This window comes from Coptis chinensis, chromosome 1, assembly GCF_015680905.1.
Source record: "Coptis chinensis isolate HL-2020 chromosome 1, ASM1568090v1, whole genome shotgun sequence".
NCBI lineage: Eukaryota > Viridiplantae > Streptophyta > Magnoliopsida > Ranunculales > Ranunculaceae > Coptis > Coptis chinensis.
The window spans coordinates 80,796,445-80,816,837 of record NC_141456.1 but is presented as its reverse complement, the minus strand read 5'-3'; the positions used below and the strand labels follow the sequence as shown (position 1 = coordinate 80,816,837).

Here is a 20,393-nt window from a genome sequence, read left to right as displayed (position 1 = left end):
AAATAACTTGCCTTTCTACATCAAAATATGTTAACAACTTACAAGTGCACTAAGATATTTTAGCACAATGTTTACCACCCAAAATGCACTAAGATATTACATTCCTTTCATTGAGCTGCCTTTTTTTGGAAATGCCATGCCATTCATTATGCACAATGCCTTTTTTAAATGATCTTATTTCTATGCACAATGCCTTTTTTAAAAATGATCTTATTTTGGAAATGAAGTGATTGCTCTTGGCCTATTTTGCTTATTGTCTTAACTTAGGATGGTCCGGTATTGGATTATGAGTACCAAAAACAATAATGCAAAATCTGACACGATTAGGGCATTGGTATGTGCTATCGTGTACAACATTTAGAATGTGCTACAACTGCGTGTTCTAATACTCTTTAGAAGATGAAAGTCCATACAGCTCTAAAAAAAGAATTGCTCCACTAGCCATGCGTCAACCGTACCAGATAGGCAGCCTGTCCTACATTTCATACTATCACAAGCACACACACACTGTCGGTTGATTTAAACAATCAACACAATTCAATAACAAATAACTTGCCTTTCTACATCAAAATATGTTAACAACTTACAAGTGCACTAAGATATTTTTGCACAATGTTTACCACCCAAAATGCACTAAGATATTACATTCCTTTCATTGAGCTGCCTTTTTTTGGAAATGCCATGCCATTCATTATGCACAATGCCTTTTTTTAATGATCTTATTTCTATGCACAATGCCTTTTTTAAAATGATCTTATTTTGGAAATGAAGTGATTACTCTTGGCCTATTTTGCTTATTGTCTTAACTTAGGATGGTCCGGTATTGGATTATGAGTACCAAAAACAATAATGCAAAATCTGACACGATTAGGGCATTGGTATGTGCTATCGTGTACAACATTTAGAATGTGCTACAACTGTGTGTTCTAATACTCTTTAGGATGACTGGGTTCGTATATATATAATTGAAGCATATCGAGACACCCAATATTTCATGCAATTGGGTCAGATTGCTTGAAGAAACTCGGAAGTTGAATGCATAATAGTTAAATGATTATGAATAGAATTGGGCGTGAAGTTCTTATTAAGGAAAAACAATAGAAAGACTGACTTTATCTTTTTGTAATGGTCGAGATGCTAGATATATTATACTTAATGGAGTTGAAAGGTTTAGATTTTAGTATGATAGCAGTAGATCAGATTAACATTACAAACCTTAGTGTATTCAAATTCCAAGAGATTTGTGTATACAAATAAATTATAATAAGCCAACAATAATGTTCTTGGTATCTCCATCACATCCAAGCTTCTAGAAGTGCATTGATGGCAAATTTAGAAAACATAGAGCTTCTGTATTTAGAGAAATAATCGGAGGCACTGACCTACTTGATAGTTGATATACGCTCTGCAATTTGCCTCATTTCAAAGTGCTTTATGGATTTCATAGTACTTTTACCATTTCACAACCGTAACCTTATATGGATGAAGTTCAACCAAATAACCAAATAACCTTATTACATCGACTTCAACTTGATGAATAGTTTGCCAACAACGAACTACTTTTCAAGACATTTTAATTTTTTTTTTATGTTATCCAATTACCCGTGTTTTCCTTACTAAAAATGTTATACGTTATATTCACCTATTTTCCAAATGCTTTCAGTAAATTAGTGACACAATTTTTAAAATAAAACTGCTCATTACTAAATAAGTTGTTATTTATTAACGCATTATACTTTTCGAGTTACCTACTTCTCAAATCTCCATTTCCATTACACTAATACATATGTACTTTTGAATCAATTTATCTGGAATGCCACTCTATGAAATCCGTGCCGAAGGCACGGGCACTAACTAGTATTATATATAACACAGATTACAACATCTATATTATTGCAAATTATAATAGAACATCACATTAACTATATGAAATCCGTAGTGCTCTAACAATAGAAAGAGAGAGAGTTGCTAGAATTTTTTTTTTTGTAAAATTCTAAAAGACACGTGAAAGGAACGTGTAGGAAATGGCGGCCCCTCGTGGGAAATCACGATTCACACAATCCCCTATCCAGTCGAAAGCTAAAACGCGGTTCAAATATGCAGACGCGGAGTAAGAATTAGAATTTAGAAGAATGGGGTGGAGTCTTGTTCTCGCCCACTCTTTTCTTCGCTCATCAACAATCAAAGAGCACCACATTTCCAGCAAGACCAAGAAGAAAACAAGTCCATCATCATCATTATTATTATTACAAATCCGTGCTTCTTCAGAAAAGAAGACGGATGACAATAATAAGAAGACGGCTTTTAATCCTTTCGGCTTCGTCACTGATAATCCTTCCAGCCGTGCAGCCATTCAGCTTCCTGAATCCCCCGCTGAAGACGGAAACGTCGGTCAGATGCTTTACGTACGTAAGACACTAGTAGTTAACATACATACGTGCACGTGTGTTTCACTTAAGTAGTACACCTAGTAGTAAACATGCACGTGTGTGTGTTTTGGGATGTAGAGAATAGAAGACAAAGGGAAAGAGTATGGGTCTTATAAGAAGTCTGGGAAGCTTAGATGGTTTGTGAGAGAAACAGGTAGACCACTTTTTTATTATTTATTTATTTACTATTGAAACTTATGATGGTTCAAGATATATGGATGATGTTCTGCAGGATCCTCTCAAACTCGGCGGGGTACAGTTGTTTTCCTACACGGGGCTCCAACACAATCTTATTGCTATCGCGTAGTTATGGCTCAGGTTTCTTGTTTTGCAATCTATTTCATTACATTGCAAATATTACATTGGATTACCTTCAAATGTCATTTTTTCTTTTTCTTTTTTTAAATTTCAAGGAAATGTTTTGCAATAAGTCTCTTATCACATTTGACCGTTACGATTTTGATTAGATGGAAAATGCTGGCTTCCACTGCTATGCACCTGATTGGATAGGATTTGGTTTCAGTGATCAGCCTCAGCCGGGATATGGATTTGACTACACAGGTTTGTAATGTTGTAAGACTATACTCTATTCAGTATTTTGTCATAGATGTGATAATTTCAGGCCAATGGTTTTATTTCCTTATTTTTGTTCTTATAAACAGAAGAAGAGTTCCATGTGGAATTTGATAAATTGCTCGGAGTGCTGGGTATTGAATCTCCATTTTCCCTAGTAGTTCAGGTGCGATAAATCCTTGCGAAGAATGGACATTTGTATGTGATCTTAATCTTTGATTAAATTTGGTCTAGTTACCCCATTAAAATATTATGCAACCTTGGTTTATCAACCAAAGATTCATAGGCTAAAAATTATTGATTTGCATAGTAAATTTACTAAGAGTTGCATTCCTTATTTGTCCTTTTAGGGATTTCTAGTAGGTTCATATGGATTGACCTGGGCCCTGAAAAACTCGAGCAGGGTCTCAAAGCTTGCGATTCTGAACACTCCATTGACAGTTGGATCTCCAATTCCTGGACTGTTTCAACAGCTAAGGTTTGTGTAGTACATATCTATTCTACTTTTTATTCTGTGGAACTAAATTTTCAGGTTTTTGTGAGTAATATTTATGGTGGATTGTAGCGTAATCAATTATTCATGAACCAGAGATCTATGAGATAATTTGATATGTAGTTAGATGAATCTCTCTCTCTCTACAAATGTTGATTGTATTTTGCTATTCATAATGTAAAAGGAACCACATAATACATGATTCTAGGCTGAAACTAATTTCTAAAATCTTTTCCCCCTTCTTTTAAAGTTGGTAGAAACCCAACACCAAATGTAAGCTCAGCTTCCACAGAAATATTCTGAACAAGCGAAGGGGTTTTAATTGGCCCAAGGAACTTAAGTTATTATCTGTCGCGGTGTCTGTCGGTCTTTCTGTCGTTAAAATCTCTTCTCCTTCAACATAACCCTCAGACTCTTTTTTCTCGCCTTCTCATACAAATCTCAAGAAGCAATGCAAAACACTTTTTCGAGGTTTGATTTGCATTACCAACCAAATGTTTGCTCGTTCGTCTGTGCGTAGCGGTATACTTGTCTCCATTATGACTAGTCTCTATCTATCTTTCTATCTCTGTTGTCATTAGTATTTGCTAGCAGTACATTATACTATGTTAAATGAAAATGTTTTACTTGCGAAGCAAGTTTCTTGGGCCTTTGCGGGCAAGAAAGTTGTCTGAAAGGGGCCGATTTGGAGAACTGTGTACACTCCTAAAGTCAAGCTTCTTAGTAGGAAGAAAGGAAGTGGCTAAGGACCTCCTGTTTTCCCTCGCACACCATCACCTCTCCTACTCGCTTTCATCTTCTCTTCCTTTTGCCAGCCATTTAGTCACAATTGTCCTCTTTCTCGATTTTGTCATCAATCATTTGCGCACTTCTCCTACCGCTGTCACCATGTGTTGACCGGTTCAGCCTCTTTTCACTATATACTAGCAGGCAATAGCGATAGTATCTGCCCGTTGTATCACGCCCCAAAACTTTATGAACCCACAAACTTGTAAGTTTGTCGGTTGACATTGGGTTCTTTGCTGTTTGCTCTTTTTAAGTTATTAGTACAAGTTTGTAGGAGAGGTTGGACATTTTAATTTTTCTAGTGGGACTATTCGGATTAATCATTGCTAGAGGGTTTTAAGTTTTTACTTTATTTGTTGTTGGTGTTTGGGGTTGTAGATATTTCTTTCACTTAGTTTGAAGTTCTGATCTGTAACCCGCAGCAAGTGGGATTCAGTATTAGAAAATGAATACCTTCACTTTCTTCTCATGTGTAAGACATTTGATTATCCTCAGATGCATTGAAGTTCAGTCCATAGTCAAGGGGAGATACAAAAAAGTTGCATCCATAGATTCAAAGCTGGCAAGATAATCTTCTGCTATATTTGTTTCTCAAGAAACATGTGTCGCGTATCACATTCTTGAGTTCCATGGGAATATGAGACCTGTTTCTTCTTCAAAATGATCTGTACTTCCCTTTCTGAATCAGAGGCTTCAGTTACTTTCTTGTACCCCCTGTTCCCGGCCAATCCTCATCTCTTCTATAATTTCTAACAGCTCTAATTGAAGGACTGACTCCATTGTCCTTCATATCCACACATGAACGCTCCTTCCTTATCTTGTATCAACCCTACATATCCTGCTGCCCTGTTTTATGACTGCTGATCCACATTGCTAATCAGTTTCCCAGAGTCTGGTTCCGATGATACCAAGAAAATGTGACACTAATGCCCATACTTTCTACCATCTGTCTGTTAGCCGTGGTATCTTCTAGCTTCTGTACTTCCCCTAAAGATGTCTCTTGACTTCAGTTTTCAACCCTAATAGTAGTTGGTCAATAATTTTTGGCTTTTGTTGATATCTTGTTAATCTTCTCACCCCATATCCAGTAAAGAGTAGCAGCAAGATTTACCTTTGATATATCTGTTACTTTGTCACTCTTCTTTGTGTGTCCAAGCAACCAGTTCCATTCTTCCATTGCTTCTTTGAAAGTTCTTTTGATGCCCGTCATACTGTAATTCCTTTCATACCTCCTTGCCATAGGGGCAATCGGGTTTATATCTTCTCTACTATTGTTGCACAGAATATATGTAGAGCTGCCATGGAGTTTCATGTGCATGCATTTGTCTTGAGTTAGCAGGGAGCCTGAGCAGACTTGCCCACACAGGAACGTGTGTCTTGGGAGTAGAGTACCCACCTATTCCAAACCAACTTAGCCTGTTCTTAGAAGTTTCCTGCTTCCATAATAGCTTTAGCTTGTCGAGTACTTCTCAGTCCAGACCAACTGGCCCATACTGGCTCTTCTAAATAATTTAGTACTGCTGAGTTGGTCTTTCATCATATCAGGCAGATTAACATTAGTGCAATCCCATCTCCCTCCATGGAGGATATTGCTCACGTTTGCTTTATCTGAAATGATTGATTTAGCTCTCACAACGTTGGCTTTTATTGTAGCTAAGGTTTTATCCTTGTCCGTCTCACGCAAGAGTTGTATAGAAGTCGTCGTGTTTGAAAATAACATACATATATTAGAAGTACATAGAGACCAGTTATATAGCGTTATGTCAAACTCTGTATCTTTTCAATTCTTAATGTATTTTCACATCATTTTGCTTGCAAATTCTCTGCAAGAATTATTTCTCTCTGTGCCCAAGTGCAATCTTGTGGGCATTGTCCAGAAGCGTTATGTTTTGATTCTCCCATAACCATTCAGCTTTCGTACTGTGTTTAAGGCATAATGTATCATTTTTATGTTACCATCCTCCATTCCTGAAGCATTTAGCTCCACTTCAATGCTATGTATAGAAGAAAGTCAATGTAAAGGGAAAAAGAGGCATTAACAACACATAAAATATTGTGTAGCTGTTAGGATAGAATATCAACTTCGCCAATCATGTGGTGGTTAAGATTTGTTTTAGGTACAATTCATATGTTATTATGTAAATGGACTTATTCTAGCACTTATGAAGGTTGACCATCTATGAATTTCTCACTCTCTCTTTTCTTTTCTTTTTCCCCAGGATTCCTCTGTTTGGTGAATTCACATGCCAGAATGCTGTCATGGCTGAACGCTTTATTGAAGCAGGTAGCGCGTACGTATCTACTTTCACATGTCCTTCCTATAAGCTTTAGGAGATCACCCAGTACAGTCGTCCAAAGGGTAAATGTTTATGCTAGGTATACTAATAAAGAGAAATCAATTAGAAAAGAAAAAAGTTAGAAAAAGAAGAAGAGGAAGTTGGAGGAAGATAGGAAGGATATTTCAGTCTTCAATCACTCTGCTTCTAGGGATTTTTGACATATGCCCACTGCTATATGGAAATTTGACATATGCCCCTAATTGTTATGAAACTAGGGTTTGCCCGTGCCGTACGACACAGATACGGGCGCCTTTGGCGCAATTTATATCTATAACGTAAGGCATATATGTATATGTATATGTTTTACCTTGCGCATACACAGTAAAAAGTGTGTTCCACTTTAAACTTGTTCCCCTTCAAAAAGAAATTCAAAAGCATGGGATTTAACAACGCAACACTTCGCGTATTTCAAAAGTGACCAAAAAAAGAAAGTGTTTCAACGAACTTTAATAAATTCAAGCTAGACAAAGGAAAGTCAAAACAATTGGAGATCAGACGCATTATATGAAATTCCACCTAACAAACACAAGGTTCAGCTAAAAATATGAGCAAAAAAGTATTAGGTAACGACTGGAAGTAAAATTTACTGCCATAAAGGCCATAACTAAAAAACAGTAGCCCATATTAAGCAATATCACCAATTCATAATTCCCTTAACCAAAACAAAAAGTACCTATGTTCAAAATACCATGACTGGAAAGTTAAAAACAGTAGAAGCTGAGCAAAAAAATTCTTCAAGATCGACAGTAACTTAATTAGTCGACCTCCTCAGTCTTAGGACCAGGACCAGCACCACTGCCTCCACCGACTGAAGGACCATCTTCATCCATTCTAGCACCCATATCAGCACCTGCACCCTGGTACATCTTTGTTATGATTGGGTTGCAGAGGCTCTCGAGCTCCTTCATCTTGTCCTCGAACTCATCTGCCTCTGCAAGCTGGTTGTTGTCGAGCCAGTGGATAGCAGCCTCAATGGCATCTTCAATCTTCTTCTTATCTGCTGGGTCAAGTTTGGATGCAATCTTCTCATCCTTGATGGTGTTCCTCATGTTGTGAGAGTAATTCTCGAAAGCATTCTTGGATTCTACCTTCTACTTGTGTTCCTCATCCTCAGACTTGTATTTCTCTGCCTCTTGAACCATCTTCTCTATCTCATCCTTAGACAACCTACCCTTGTCGTTAGTGAATGGCGATCTTGTTCTTCTGCCCTGTGGTCTTGTCCTCAGCCGAAACATTTAAGATACCATTGGCATCAATGTCAAAAGAAACTGTAATCTGAGGAACACCACGAGGAGCAGGAGGGATGCCCAATAGCTAGAAATTACCTTAACATAGAACGTTCTTATGTTATGCATGGGCAGCTAGAGCCAAGAGAGCGGACTGAACAAAAAAAGATTGTTATTACAAGTAAAGAATCTCAACAATAAAACTTTAAGGAACAAATATGAAAAAGGTTGCATGAAAACGAAAACTGAAAGAAAAATAACCTTTTAGAATAGTATCTCGGCTGCAACTGAGGAGGTATAGCAGCAAAGAAAACTCCAAGAGGAGGATTTGCTGATGGAAACTTATCCATGACCTCAAGGTGACTTCTCTGACTTGCAACTATCCACTGTGCATATTCATCCTGCACAAAGAACGGTAAGTTAGCTTCAATGTGTAAAAAGTAAACAATCTCACCAATTGGTTGTCAAGTATCAAAATGCAAACCTTCCCAGCAGGAGATGCAAGATTTCTTTATCGATCAGCTTCACTTGGATCGGATGCATGGGCAGCTAGAGCCAAGAGAGCGGACTGAAGAAAAAAAGATTGTTATTACAAGTAAAGAATCTCAACAATAAAACTTTCAAGAACAAATATGAAAAAGGTAGCATGAAAACGAAAACTGAAAGAAAAATAACCTTTTTAGGAGAATTTAAAAGATCAGCATATAAGAAATTAAATTAGAGCACCAGTAGAAACACCATTCCCACTTAAGAAAAAACCTAAATTTCTCTAAAAAACTTGCTGAAAAACATAAACCATAATACTATATGCAGAATTCAACACGGTGTCCAATAAAAATGTTTCTTGCCAATAATGAGCAATCAATCTCCCTAAAACTAAAGCACCTAACACTACCAAGGAAATCACGATGGATGACTAAAACAATACCGTTAAACTTCTCATTTAATTTAAATTAGAACGTGCGGCTTTTTGAACCACCATATCATCTTGTGATAGTAGTCCCCTGCACTATCACATGTCATGAAAATTCGATTAAAGTCGGCATAGTTATTCCACCAATGTGATCGTCAACCTGACATCCAGAAAAGAAAGCTAATAAAATGTTAGAAAATGATCTACTGGAAATATTAGTGTAATGAGTTCTCCATCTGGTTTGAAAAAGTTACTGAGGCCCCAAAATGAGTGACTTTTGTGCGTATCCCATGACTTGAGTAAACATATCCGAAGATGTAGTCAGGTGCCTGTTCATATGTTACGAAAGAAAGTAAGTACAGGAACAAAAGTGTCCACTTACGAAAACAAAGCAAAAGGAAATAAACTAAGTGGGAAAAGGGAAATTACACATTTGTCGTTGAAGATGTTTATAGCAAAACTTCTGGGTATACGACATTCGCGGTTTGACTTTCTGCATTTGGAGGTAGAAGAATGCTGATCCTGTCCGCCGAAGTGCATCTTGAGAGTGCCACATATAATTGACCATGACTGAAAACTTCCGTGCGGAGGTCAATACCAACATACTTCACTGATTGTCCTTGGGACTTATTAATAGTCATTGAATAGGCCAATCGAACTGGAAATTATCTTCTCGTCATATGGAAAGGGAAATCAGAATATTGACCCTAATTTATGTTTGAGTACAAAACGTGCTTTTTACTGCAAAACATTCATTGAGAACTCAGTAATCTCTATTGACCCTAATTTATGTTTGAGTACAAAACGTGCTTTTTACTGCAAAACATTCATTGAGAACTCAGTAATCCCAAAATGTGTTTTTTACGTGTATTTACTTCAAATTGTACAACTTCCAGAACTCAGTAATCTGAAATCACGTATTAGGAAAACACTTACACTGAAAATTAACAACTCTAATCATATTATTACTCATAATTAATTATTACCAACAGTAAATTATACTTTGAAATGGACTACATAATAGAAAGTTATAATGAAGAAGGAAAAAACTATAAGGTCCTAAAGCAGTGTATATTTAATAACCAACACGGTACTGACCTTTTTTCAATTTAATTTCACACATTCACATTCTCCTACTCCGTTTTTTAATCAGGAGACAGATGATTTTTTTATATCGAGTAAATCAATGGTAATACTGACCTTGTAGTGCTGAATTCCTTGCGCTCCGCCCTTCCTGTCTTCTGCGCAATGCTGAGCAGTGCTGAATATCGTTGTCTATTCTAAATCAAGGCGCACACGCAAATATTACAGCTGCCATTGGAAGAGACATCAAATATTAGATTTCACCAAACAGTGCATTAACCATTGACGCAACTAAGAAAAAAGTTACCTTTCAATTTAATTCTTACCTTTCCAAAACCAATTAAAATGGGTTCCAGAAAATCAGAGTAAAGTAAACATCAATTCAAAAGAAACGACAATTCTTAAGATGGATGAGGAATAGAAATTTGGAGTGTTCCACCAAAAAACAATGAAATTTGGAGTGATGAGGGCGGTAGGGATGAGAGTGATAGTTGGTTTGTTTGGAGAAAAGAAAAGAGGCGTTGGTTTGTTTGGAGAAAAACGCGATACTATGGGCCGGGTTGCGTTAACTAAAGAAACATACCACTTAATAGCCTTAGATCCCGCCATGTCATAAGCAAGGTGAAACTGTGAGAATGTGTTTGCGACCGTAGGATGGATGGAGACCCTTCCCTAATTTGTTATATAGATTAGAGAAATTCCCAATACTTTTGAATTGGACATACCCACAGCTGAATTTCAAAAGTGGACCCCACCCAAAGTTTTAAAGGGTGATTTTTTCTGGATATGATCACCTCATAGGAGAGGCCTTCCTCAGAATAGTCAGCTCATTTGGATTTGTCTAACCTTGCCAAAAGTTGCATTCACGTTTCGACGGTTCACATTTTTATAACGCTCTCGATAGTGTTATAGATTTTCAAATAAGCTAAATTTTTTCGAAGATGATCCCCATGATGAGAACATCATAGCCAGGGAAATTAGCACCTAACCCACAAAGATCCTCATTCAAAACGAAGGGAAGATACAAATCCCGACCTAACACGTAATGTATCAATAGAGCAATATATCAATGCTCTTCTAAAGATAATCTGCCATTCAATGCATTTAAAGAAAGTAGCATGTCCATATTCTTTTCTTGTGGCATGTGATATGCTGCTCTCTTATTTCATTGTTTTTTTCACACAATTTTTATTGATAGGTATTACCACTGCTTACTATTCCTACATTTCAACTTGTTTTTGCCTATGTAACATGTCACTCCATACTTAAAAAGTAATGTGTTAGATACGTATCTATGTATCCATCTCGCATGCGGACAGCTTGAAGGTTATATACCTCAGTTTGGTATATCTCCATGTTGGATACTTTGTATGTGTCGTATTCTGCTATACGTACTCGTGTTCAATGTCAAAAAAAATTCTAGTTGATGTAATCACAACCGCAAATGGGTTGTGTTGAATGTTAGTTCCAAGTCTAATGATATGTGCATATAAAGCTAGAGAGAGGGAGAATGCATCCAGACATTTGTTTCTCCTCATCCATTATTTTATTTGTTTCCATTTTATTCAAAATATTTACTCCACTATTATATATTCCCCTTCAAATTGGCATGTAAAGTCATGCTTCGCCAGATATTGGCATGCCAAAATCGCATTGCTATGTGATTGCATCACATTTGTTATGCCTATGATACTCATTTTTCCTCCAATAAAATAGGCATGCCTAAACATAACACATGCCTCTTTGCCTCCTGGGTGTTTTCTAGCCTTCCTTAAGCATCTGACCTAGGAAGCACGGATACGGACACACGACATGGATATGACACGACATGGATACGTCATGGACACGTTTGAATAATATATATATATAAATATTATATAATTGAGCATTTTTCACCAAATTCAAATTAAAATGGCAATTCTACTTCATAAAATGACCAATTCAAACACATTAAGCAACAACTTTCTTCTCTTGCATCTCTTCTTCTCTTGGATTTTATTTCACTTGTTTTTTTTTTGTTGAAGTTCCAAATTTTTTTTGTGAGATTACTAGTTTGGCGTGTCCCCCGCGTGTCGGAAATTAAAAAAATTAATTATAAAATCGGATACTCCAAATCACGTATGTGATACGTATCGGACGCGTATCCGTGTCGAACACCGATACTTCACCCTTACAGACATATCGGTGCTTCATAGCATCTGACACGTGCGTATTTGCTTTTAACACATGTCAGCATGTCTGTAGGCGTGTATCCGAGTATGGTGGACAGAACTCTTACTTGCTAGTTGGGTTTTAATATACCCATGTGTCCATGACTGAAAGGAAATCATATGTCATTAGTCAAAGATATGTCCATATCTGAACTGTGAACCTTTGGTTTAGATTTTGTTCTGGACTACTTACGCTCCATCCGGATTTCTTGTAAAATTGGGTTCTTATTGGATTGTTGAGGACTCCATCAATGCTCTTCCATTACAGATCTAGGATATACTGTATGGCTATGTAGTGGCAAAACTCTAGTTAGCATACTCTCTGCCACTATGTTTCTCCCTATTTTGTCAAACTTCCGCTGCTATCTGCTCGTCTTCAAGAGCATTTTTTTTCTGATATCTATTGCTTTACTCACCCTTGATCCGCTGGAACCTCAACAAGATATCTAGTGGTACTTGCAATCTCTGAGTACCTCCAGCAAACCAAACTTATGATGATGCGTTGCTGCTTATCACCAGTGATGAACCGGTCTCCAACAATGACTTGGCCAATGGCGTTCTTATTAATCTTGGCTCTGAGGTTGATATGTTGGTTATTGCTCTTGAGAGCCTTGCCACTTTGCCTCAGTTCTCACCACTTTGCTCTGGGCTGCTCATCTAGGAGTCTCGCCATCGTGAACTTTTCTTCAGATTATTCTGATGGGAACTCAATGGATGAGAAAATGCATGAGAGCAACACTGAGGCCCTGATGGGGATGCATTATGACGAGACTCATCAGCGTGCAACTGACAGCGGAGTTTCAGAGCTGGGGAAAGTGTCAAATGTAACCAGAATATAAAACTAAAAGCCAAGACCATGAATATTAGCATTAACCAAGTCTTGTTGGGTTCTCCAATGCCTGATAAGGTATCATTAGGGGTAAGGCATAAATAGAAGTTTTAGCCTCAGGTACGGTGTGAGGCAATGCAGGTACCATGAGATATCCCACTTAGGTTTCAGCTGTTATGCTGAAGACGAGATTATATGGCAATATAAGTTTGACAACCAATGACGGATGAGAGAATAGGGAGCATCATAGTGGCAGAGAGAATGCTGATTAGGTGCCAGACAGTATACTCTAGATCCGAAGTTTCAAGGCTTTGGCTGGAACCACCATCAAATGAATAGAGATGACCATCAATTGTGCAGAGATCATGGTCAGTAAGAAAGGACTTAATTTAGTGAGACTATAACAGAAATTTGTCATCTTGGAGTGTGCCGGTTACAAGATTGGTAATGTAGGAATTGTAAATTTTGGTAGTCATGGGAGGTGGAACGCTGGGGAGAGATCCAAAAACAATGGTTTCAGACTTTCGGCTAAGATGTGGGCCAAAGTGGTTGGAGACAGTGTTATTGGTAAGGAAAGAATAGAAAGACAAAAGTGTCATTTTGAGTTAGCAAAGCCATAATAATTGGAAGTGTAATGCTTACACCCAAAAACAATACCACACTGTCAAATATCGATGAATGGAGAATCTACTGTTGAGAATATCAAACCAGGAGAGAATATGGTGAATGAGAGGCCAGAATGTTTTAGGAAGCTTAATGCTTGCTTTTGGTGCTTACAGACTTGAATTTATGTTTGTATGAATGAATATTGGTGGCCGCTTTTGTGTCTTTAGCAAGTCATAAACTACATATAGCACCACTATTCTGACGAATAAACACAAAGTCAAGTCTTAAGCTTGCACAGCCAGATTCCAAGGCTTTTGGTATAGCCACAAGTGAAAATAATTCTTTTTTTCCACAGATTAATCAAAATTGGTTCACGACAATCTCTTGCATAGAGAAAGATATTAAACAGATCGGATTGGATCAAAATGTTCGGTAATTAGAGGGAGAGGAAGAGAGAGCTTGCCAGAATAATGGAAGAGGGTTTGTAAGGAAGCCACCTTAAATCAATACCATAAAAGGGAGTAAATACTGTCCATTTTTCTTGTTGAGAATGTACGAGTCTAATTGATATTGTTAGTCTTATAAGTGTTATTTGTGTGTGGGGTTTAGTCCCATATTGAAGAGCGGAGAGCTAGGAGTTCTGTCACATACTCCCTATGTAATTGTTCACCTTGCTTAAAGAAATATATCTGAGTAGTTTTCACTTGGTATTAGAGCAAACTATTTCTCTAGCCCAAAGGGCCCATTCGCTCCACGTCACTCATTTAAAAGTCCCCACATGTTAGGCTCACAAATACGCCACACGAGAGAAATATGCTACGTGAGGGGCGTGTTGAGATTTATAATCCCACATCGGGTATCTCAAGCCTTGCCTAATAATTTAAAGATCTCGGGGCCTCTCCGCTTTGCCACCAATTGTTTTTAAATTGGATGCCCATCCTCAATATTTAGAATGTACGAGTCTAAGTGAGACTGTTGAAGTCTTATTAGTGTTTTGTGAGTGCGCAGGAATGGTTCATATCTTTGTACACGAGCGTGATATGTCTATACCTGTGGATTTTTGTCCCATATTGAGGAAGAGCTAGGAGTTTTCACAAGCTCCCTCCTTATTTAGGAGAGTGAGCTCTATGCAATTGTTCACCTTGCTTAAATAATTATATCTTACTACTTTCCGCTCCTCTCCATGGAGGTATCTATATATACATGAAAACCATGGGATACATGCAACTTATAAATGGAAACAACTCAGAAAGTATCACATATATGCAACCTGAGGTTAACATGAGCTATGTGTATGTGTAGCCTTAGCAACCACTTTGGGAAAGAAGCTACTTTTGAATGGTGGAAGGATCACCCTTGGTACGAGTACTTCATTAAACCTCCCCGTGCACTACTTATTCCATCCTTGCCACTCCTATGAGCGTGGCCAAACTTTTGGAAAAGATCATTCATGATTTATTTATTGGTTATACTGATGAAGCAATAAGGTAATACCTTATTTCTTGGGATAAGGTGTGAATATACCTAAGAACGAATTGGAGTGGGCATAAGAGGACTAAAAGAGATGAATATAACCTTGCTAAGAAAATGGTTATGGATATTTGGCGAAGAAGATAAAAGTGTTTGAAAACAAGTCATTGTTTTGGAAGAAAGTTTGGGATGGCATACTAAGTCCATTACCATAACTTCCTATGTGTTCCAAAATCAAGAGGGGAACACGGTGAACTTATCCACTTTTCCTAAGATACATGGTGTCAAGATGAACCATTCAATGCTGATTTTGGAATCAAATATATGGTGTTCACCAAAAAACTTGCTACGCTTAAACAATTGTGCTTTGTGAGTGAATAAATATATCATGGGACCTTGGTTTGAGGCGGTTTGTCAATTACTCAGATATTAAAATTGGTGGAACTTTCTCATTGAGCTTGTGTCCGTAAGGGATAATGCCAATGTAAGAGTCTGGAATGTGAAAAATCGCTTCTTTTCTCCAAATTCTTGTTATGACAGACTCGCGAATAAAAGATGGATGACTGGAGGAAGACATGAGTGAAATGTGGAGGCTGATTGGTAAAGTCAGTTAAAGCAACTCAATCCAAAGTGAATGAGTTACCACTGCCAAAGTTTTCTCAAACCAAAAGTGGGCATTAAATGTGAGCCTACATCTCTTACAACAAAGTAACATGAAAGCCACAAAAGGAATGCCAAAATAGGAAGAGTGAAGTCTCAATTGTGGGTAGTCAAATAACACATGGTGTAACTTGTTTGTTTGATGCAAATAAGCATTAAATGCTTGCACTATGTTAGCTACTATGTGCTATAGCAAATAGTTATTTCAGGGCATCTAATTTGTGCTATTTTCATTCGAAGAATGTACAAGTTGTGATAAAAGAAAGTAAGTAGTTTTGGTGCCTGGTTTCAGTAAGGAAACCAAGGTTTGGAGTGAGAGACAGAGAGCTAATTGTAAGTGCTTTCATCTTTAGTAGTGAAATTTGTGCGCTTTGGAGGGCATATGCAATATTGCCAAACCTCATGAAATTCTTGGTGTTATCTGGTTTTGTTGCATTTATTTAATTCTGCTTGTAGCGTTCTTGTTACATTGCTTCCAAGGTCTTAGTTATTATTGGGGTTGTGTTAATTACACGCGAAGAATACGGACAAATAATGTTTCTTCATTTGGACACTTATGCTTGGGAGAACTTTTAGAACAAAAAACCTTAAAAGGAGAAGCAAGTATTGAGGAGAACATTTTTCTACTCCACACTGGTCTGCCACCCTTCCCTGCCTTACGCCTTTACAACATAGAATGTACTCCAAGTTTCTACTCCACATGTACATGTAATCAGATCTCCTTTTTGTGTTGTTCATTCTGTATAATGTATTTACTCGCCATGTTGTTTAGTAGGAAACAGTCTTAAGTTCTGACTCTATATTGACATTTTTGTGGCAACCTATGATTTCACTCTCAATGGAGATCATAATGGATAACTTAAGGACTGGATTATCTGCACGGTCCTCAAAACATCAACTCGTCTAACATCTTTAACCATGTAGTTGATAGTGTTCTAGTTTATGAAGCTGGACGTTCAAAGTCATGCACATGGTTAGAGATGTTAGAGTGAGCTGACTGTTTGAGAGGATGATCTTCATGGTGGGAAAATCATTCTTGTGTGAATCATCCTGAACTCATCTTTTGTAAGTTCATGGAGAGTACTGTAACCTTTTCAAAGTTGTATTCAAGTTTGGGATTTATCTTCAAACTTTCTCAAACTTGCCTTTGGCAATGTTCAATTTTTTTGAATCAACTGTTTTTGTTCTTGTTTTTTTCATTTTTGTGAGAATGATCTTCATTGTGAGGACATCCCATGACTATGCACAATGTCATGTCCATACTGTCCCAATTAGCTACCGTGGTTCTCCAAGACGGGGTATTGTTCACAATGGGACATCCCATGACATCACCCATCAGGGTGCTTCTGTTGTCAGGGCATGCTTAATCCAGAAGTTTCTACTGGATGAAAGGGCCTCTACACTAGTATGAGCTCAAACGTTCCCTGCCCAATTTGGAACTAAAGCACTTGGCGTAACCATCATTCAGTACTGGGCTAGGCTTCTTTTCTATGTACACTCAAAGGTGTCGATGCCCTTTTTAAGCATGAAAGTTTTGTGCTGGAGAAGTAGCTTATTAGCTTATTAGGATATGGGTTTTAGTCCCACATCGAGTGGGTAGCACTAGTAGTATGTCTACTCTTCTTATTTTAGGTGAGTCAACCCCTATGTAAGAAATAACTTTCGATGTTGTTAAAATAATAATAGTTTTCTACTTGGTATTGGGGCCCCAGACATAAGCTTCACGTTTTCTGGTCACCGGATTCTGGTGACTGGTGACTGGCACGTGGCAGATTCCGGCAAAAAATAAAATTTTATGGTCAGTTTTACTAGTCTTTTTTTTTTTTTCTCTTCGTTTTGATCCCATAATGACGATGGTTTTAAGCGAGCTTTGGCGGGAGGAATACCGTGAGGGCTGACTTCCTGAGAAGTTCCATAAAGAATATAAAATCATCTTTGCTGGAGCACCTGAATGGCTAAAGTGGAGAAAGTCTTGACGTAACACAGTGGTTTAGAACATTACCATTATGCTTAGGGGTTGTGTCACTGCTCGTTTTTTGTAGATAAATATGTGACCGAAGTGCATCTAGGCCTTTTAACTTTTAGTAGAGAACAGAAAAACAGAAACTATATCCAATCTGAGAATTGCCAAGTTATCTATGCTATTGCTAATTTATAGGAAGCATGTCTCAGAGTCATTTCATTCTCATTAAACTAGATTTAGTTACAACATTTCTCATATACCGTTCTCAACATAATTTAGTTTTTATGAAGCTTGGTATCTTAAGTGCGCAATTGGCCTTGTTTCTGTACTGCATCATAGATTCATACTGGTGAAAAGTTGGAGTGAAAATATCCAGGCGCTTCTTAAGAACCATGACATTCAAATTTTCAGTTGCAGTTTATATCCTTATAGGTGACTGTCACATAGCATAGCCATATGAAGATATTTTGATTGCTCATTTGAAAAATATTATAATAATTTTTCGGTAATGCGTAGCTTCTTTTTTGACCATCTAACCCTTTTTAACAGTTACGTATTAAAGTTGGAAAAGGCGGACGTTTATCGGTTACCGTATTTAGCAAGCAGTGGGCCAGGATTTGGTTTGTATTCCATCCTTGTTTGTGTTTTTATTATATGTTACCCTACTCGTCAAAATATAAAAACATTAGACAGCGAACGAGGCAATTCGTAATTAGGCTGCATTTGGGGCTGATATCCCGGATTTATAATCTAATTCATCTTTATTCCACATATTCATCTGTAAAAAGTCTGTTCACATCTCAATTATATGCTTTTAGGAAATCTAGCGCTCACAGAACCAAGAAAACTTTAACAACATGCAGTTAGGGGCAAGCTTTGAGTAGGATTCAAAATAGGACGGTATGCAAGGTACTGATGAACTAATATGTGGGTATTTGCCTCAAGGTCAACATTAGTTCTTGGTAATTCATCATGACTGTGAATTAATATATGAGGGCGGTTTAAAGTTTCTATGGGCACTTCCCTTGTTACCTGCCTTTAATAAAAATCGACTCAGTACACATGGACAACATGCTTGGGGGGCATGGAGTAAATGGGTGGGCGATACAAAATCGCCTGCTCTGATCCAATCTTAAACTTTAGGTGCATCCAACTCAACCAATTAAAGATGAGTGGAGCAGCCCCAGGAATTATATACTCTCATGCAGGGATTTAATTATTTCACGTAGGACTATACTAACATTTCAACACTATTCCATCAAAGTAATCATATTCTCAAGATGCAATGAATCAGGGCGTCTTTTTATCTCCATTAAATTGTTCCTTGGAGTCCTTGGTACTTCAATCTGGTTCTTTTCCTCATGTCTTGATGCAAGATACTTGCTGAACTGCTTTTATTGTATGTTTGTATAAATAAGAATGGGACCAATGACAAGGAAAAGTGAGCAAGCCCTAAACTTCAGAAGATATTAATGGGTGCTACTTACTCATAAGATAGACACACAAGACTAACGTTATAGATTCATAGTGGGAACAGAACAAGCTTAATAAAAATAAAATCTATAAATGCAGTAAGAGTTGGAACTTTTATCTTTATTCTTTATTTATTTATTTATTTATTTATTTTTAACTGTGCTGTTTTCTGCAGCTTTGCTTGAAACAGCAAGAAAAGCCAACTTCAAAGATATATCAAGCCGTATAGCAACTGGATTTTCATCTGGAAGGTACTCTTTTACAGCATGAATGAAATTTAAGATTTTGATGCTGCTATAAAATAAGAAAATCATCATAAACTGTGTTCTCTCCAAATGTTGAGATTTGAAATTGATTTAAGATATTGTAGCTGGATTAGAAGTAATGGTATTTAAGGTGAACTGGTAACGTTTATGAATTTCCCATTCTAAAGATGTTTTAAGTCTACTTGCCTACTAGAAAATTTTAGGACTCTACTTTCCATGCATGTAAGTCTTTTCCTGCAAATGAATTCCGATTACAGATGGGATAGACCAACTCTACTTGCCTGGGGAATATCAGACAAATATTTGCCTCAATCAGAAGCGGAGGAATTTCAGAAAGGAAACCCCACTATAGTGAAACTGAAATTGATAGAAGGTGCCGGTCATATGCCACAGGAGGACTGGTGAGAAATTCCCCCACTGATTTCTATTTTGATTGCCAACCCTTTTCCTGAAATACTGGACATTGAACCATGTTCACAGGCCTGAGAAAGTTGTTGACTCTCTGAGAATGTTTCTTTAGACCTGAAGCGTGAAAGGCCTTTACCGTTGCTGTTTTCTGGTTTGGGTTGTAAAGACTTTGTAACGTTCAATCTTTGATCCCACTATTCGTAAAAACCGGTTTGTTGTGTTTCCTCCTCTAGCTGATGACCTTTTCCTGAATTATTGATGAGATAGAGGCCATAGTTGTGTTCTTATTTTCTTATTAGGTTTGTGCGAACAGGTGTGTGAAACATCAGTTAATCCATCTCATTGTTCTGATCTCCCTGAGAAACAGTGGATTCCTTTTCTGAACTGCGTGACATATATCTCAACATATTAATGAAATATCAACTTTTTTATGAAGTTAAATAGAGCAAAAATTATGAAATATCGATTATTCTATCGCATTATTCTGAAATGTCAATGTCCACATAAAGTGGATTTCTTTTGTTATTGTTTAACATACATTTTTACAGTCAGGCCCAATTGAGTGGTGACTCCCCAACTCTAAAATGCTACTGGGATCTGTCTGACTTTGGTGGAACTTTAAGTTGTTGAATAACTACACGTATCACATTCTCTGTGTTTTGTGCA

The 20,393-nt window shown here is 37.4% G+C and overlaps 1 protein-coding gene and 1 pseudogene across 4 annotated transcripts; one reads left to right on the top strand and one right to left on the bottom strand.

Annotated features, from left to right (window-relative positions):
* The first annotated feature begins 1,990 nt into the window (after nt 1-1,990).
* On the top strand, nt 1,991-20,162 carry LOC147525387 (alpha/beta-Hydrolases superfamily protein). The gene is made up of 11 exons (XM_086606951.1): nt 1,991-2,405; nt 2,508-2,583; nt 2,662-2,747; nt 2,897-2,990; nt 3,092-3,168; nt 3,353-3,480; nt 6,501-6,572; nt 18,130-18,200; nt 19,229-19,304; nt 19,577-19,720; nt 19,800-20,162. Exons 1-11 carry the CDS (start codon nt 2,133-2,135, stop codon nt 19,837-19,839), a joined length of 1,137 nt encoding a protein of 378 aa, XP_086463077.1. The 5' UTR covers nt 1,991-2,132; the 3' UTR covers nt 19,840-20,162.
* LOC147525388 (heat shock 70 kDa protein 4 pseudogene) lies at nt 6,598-8,826 on the bottom strand (annotated as a pseudogene). 3 transcript variants are annotated; one of them, XR_015221553.1, is made up of 3 exons: nt 8,775-8,826; nt 8,331-8,414; nt 6,598-8,247 (listed from the first exon to the last, which is right to left on the bottom strand). The product of XR_015221553.1 is annotated as a heat shock 70 kDa protein 4 pseudogene, transcript variant X3 (transcript). The 3 variants fall into 3 exon arrangements; XR_015221537.1 differs by lacking the exon at nt 8,775-8,826 and having other exon boundaries at nt 6,598-8,000; nt 8,108-8,768; XR_015221546.1 differs by lacking the exon at nt 8,775-8,826 and having other exon boundaries at nt 8,331-8,768.
* Nucleotides 20,163-20,393: the final 231 nt, after the last annotated feature.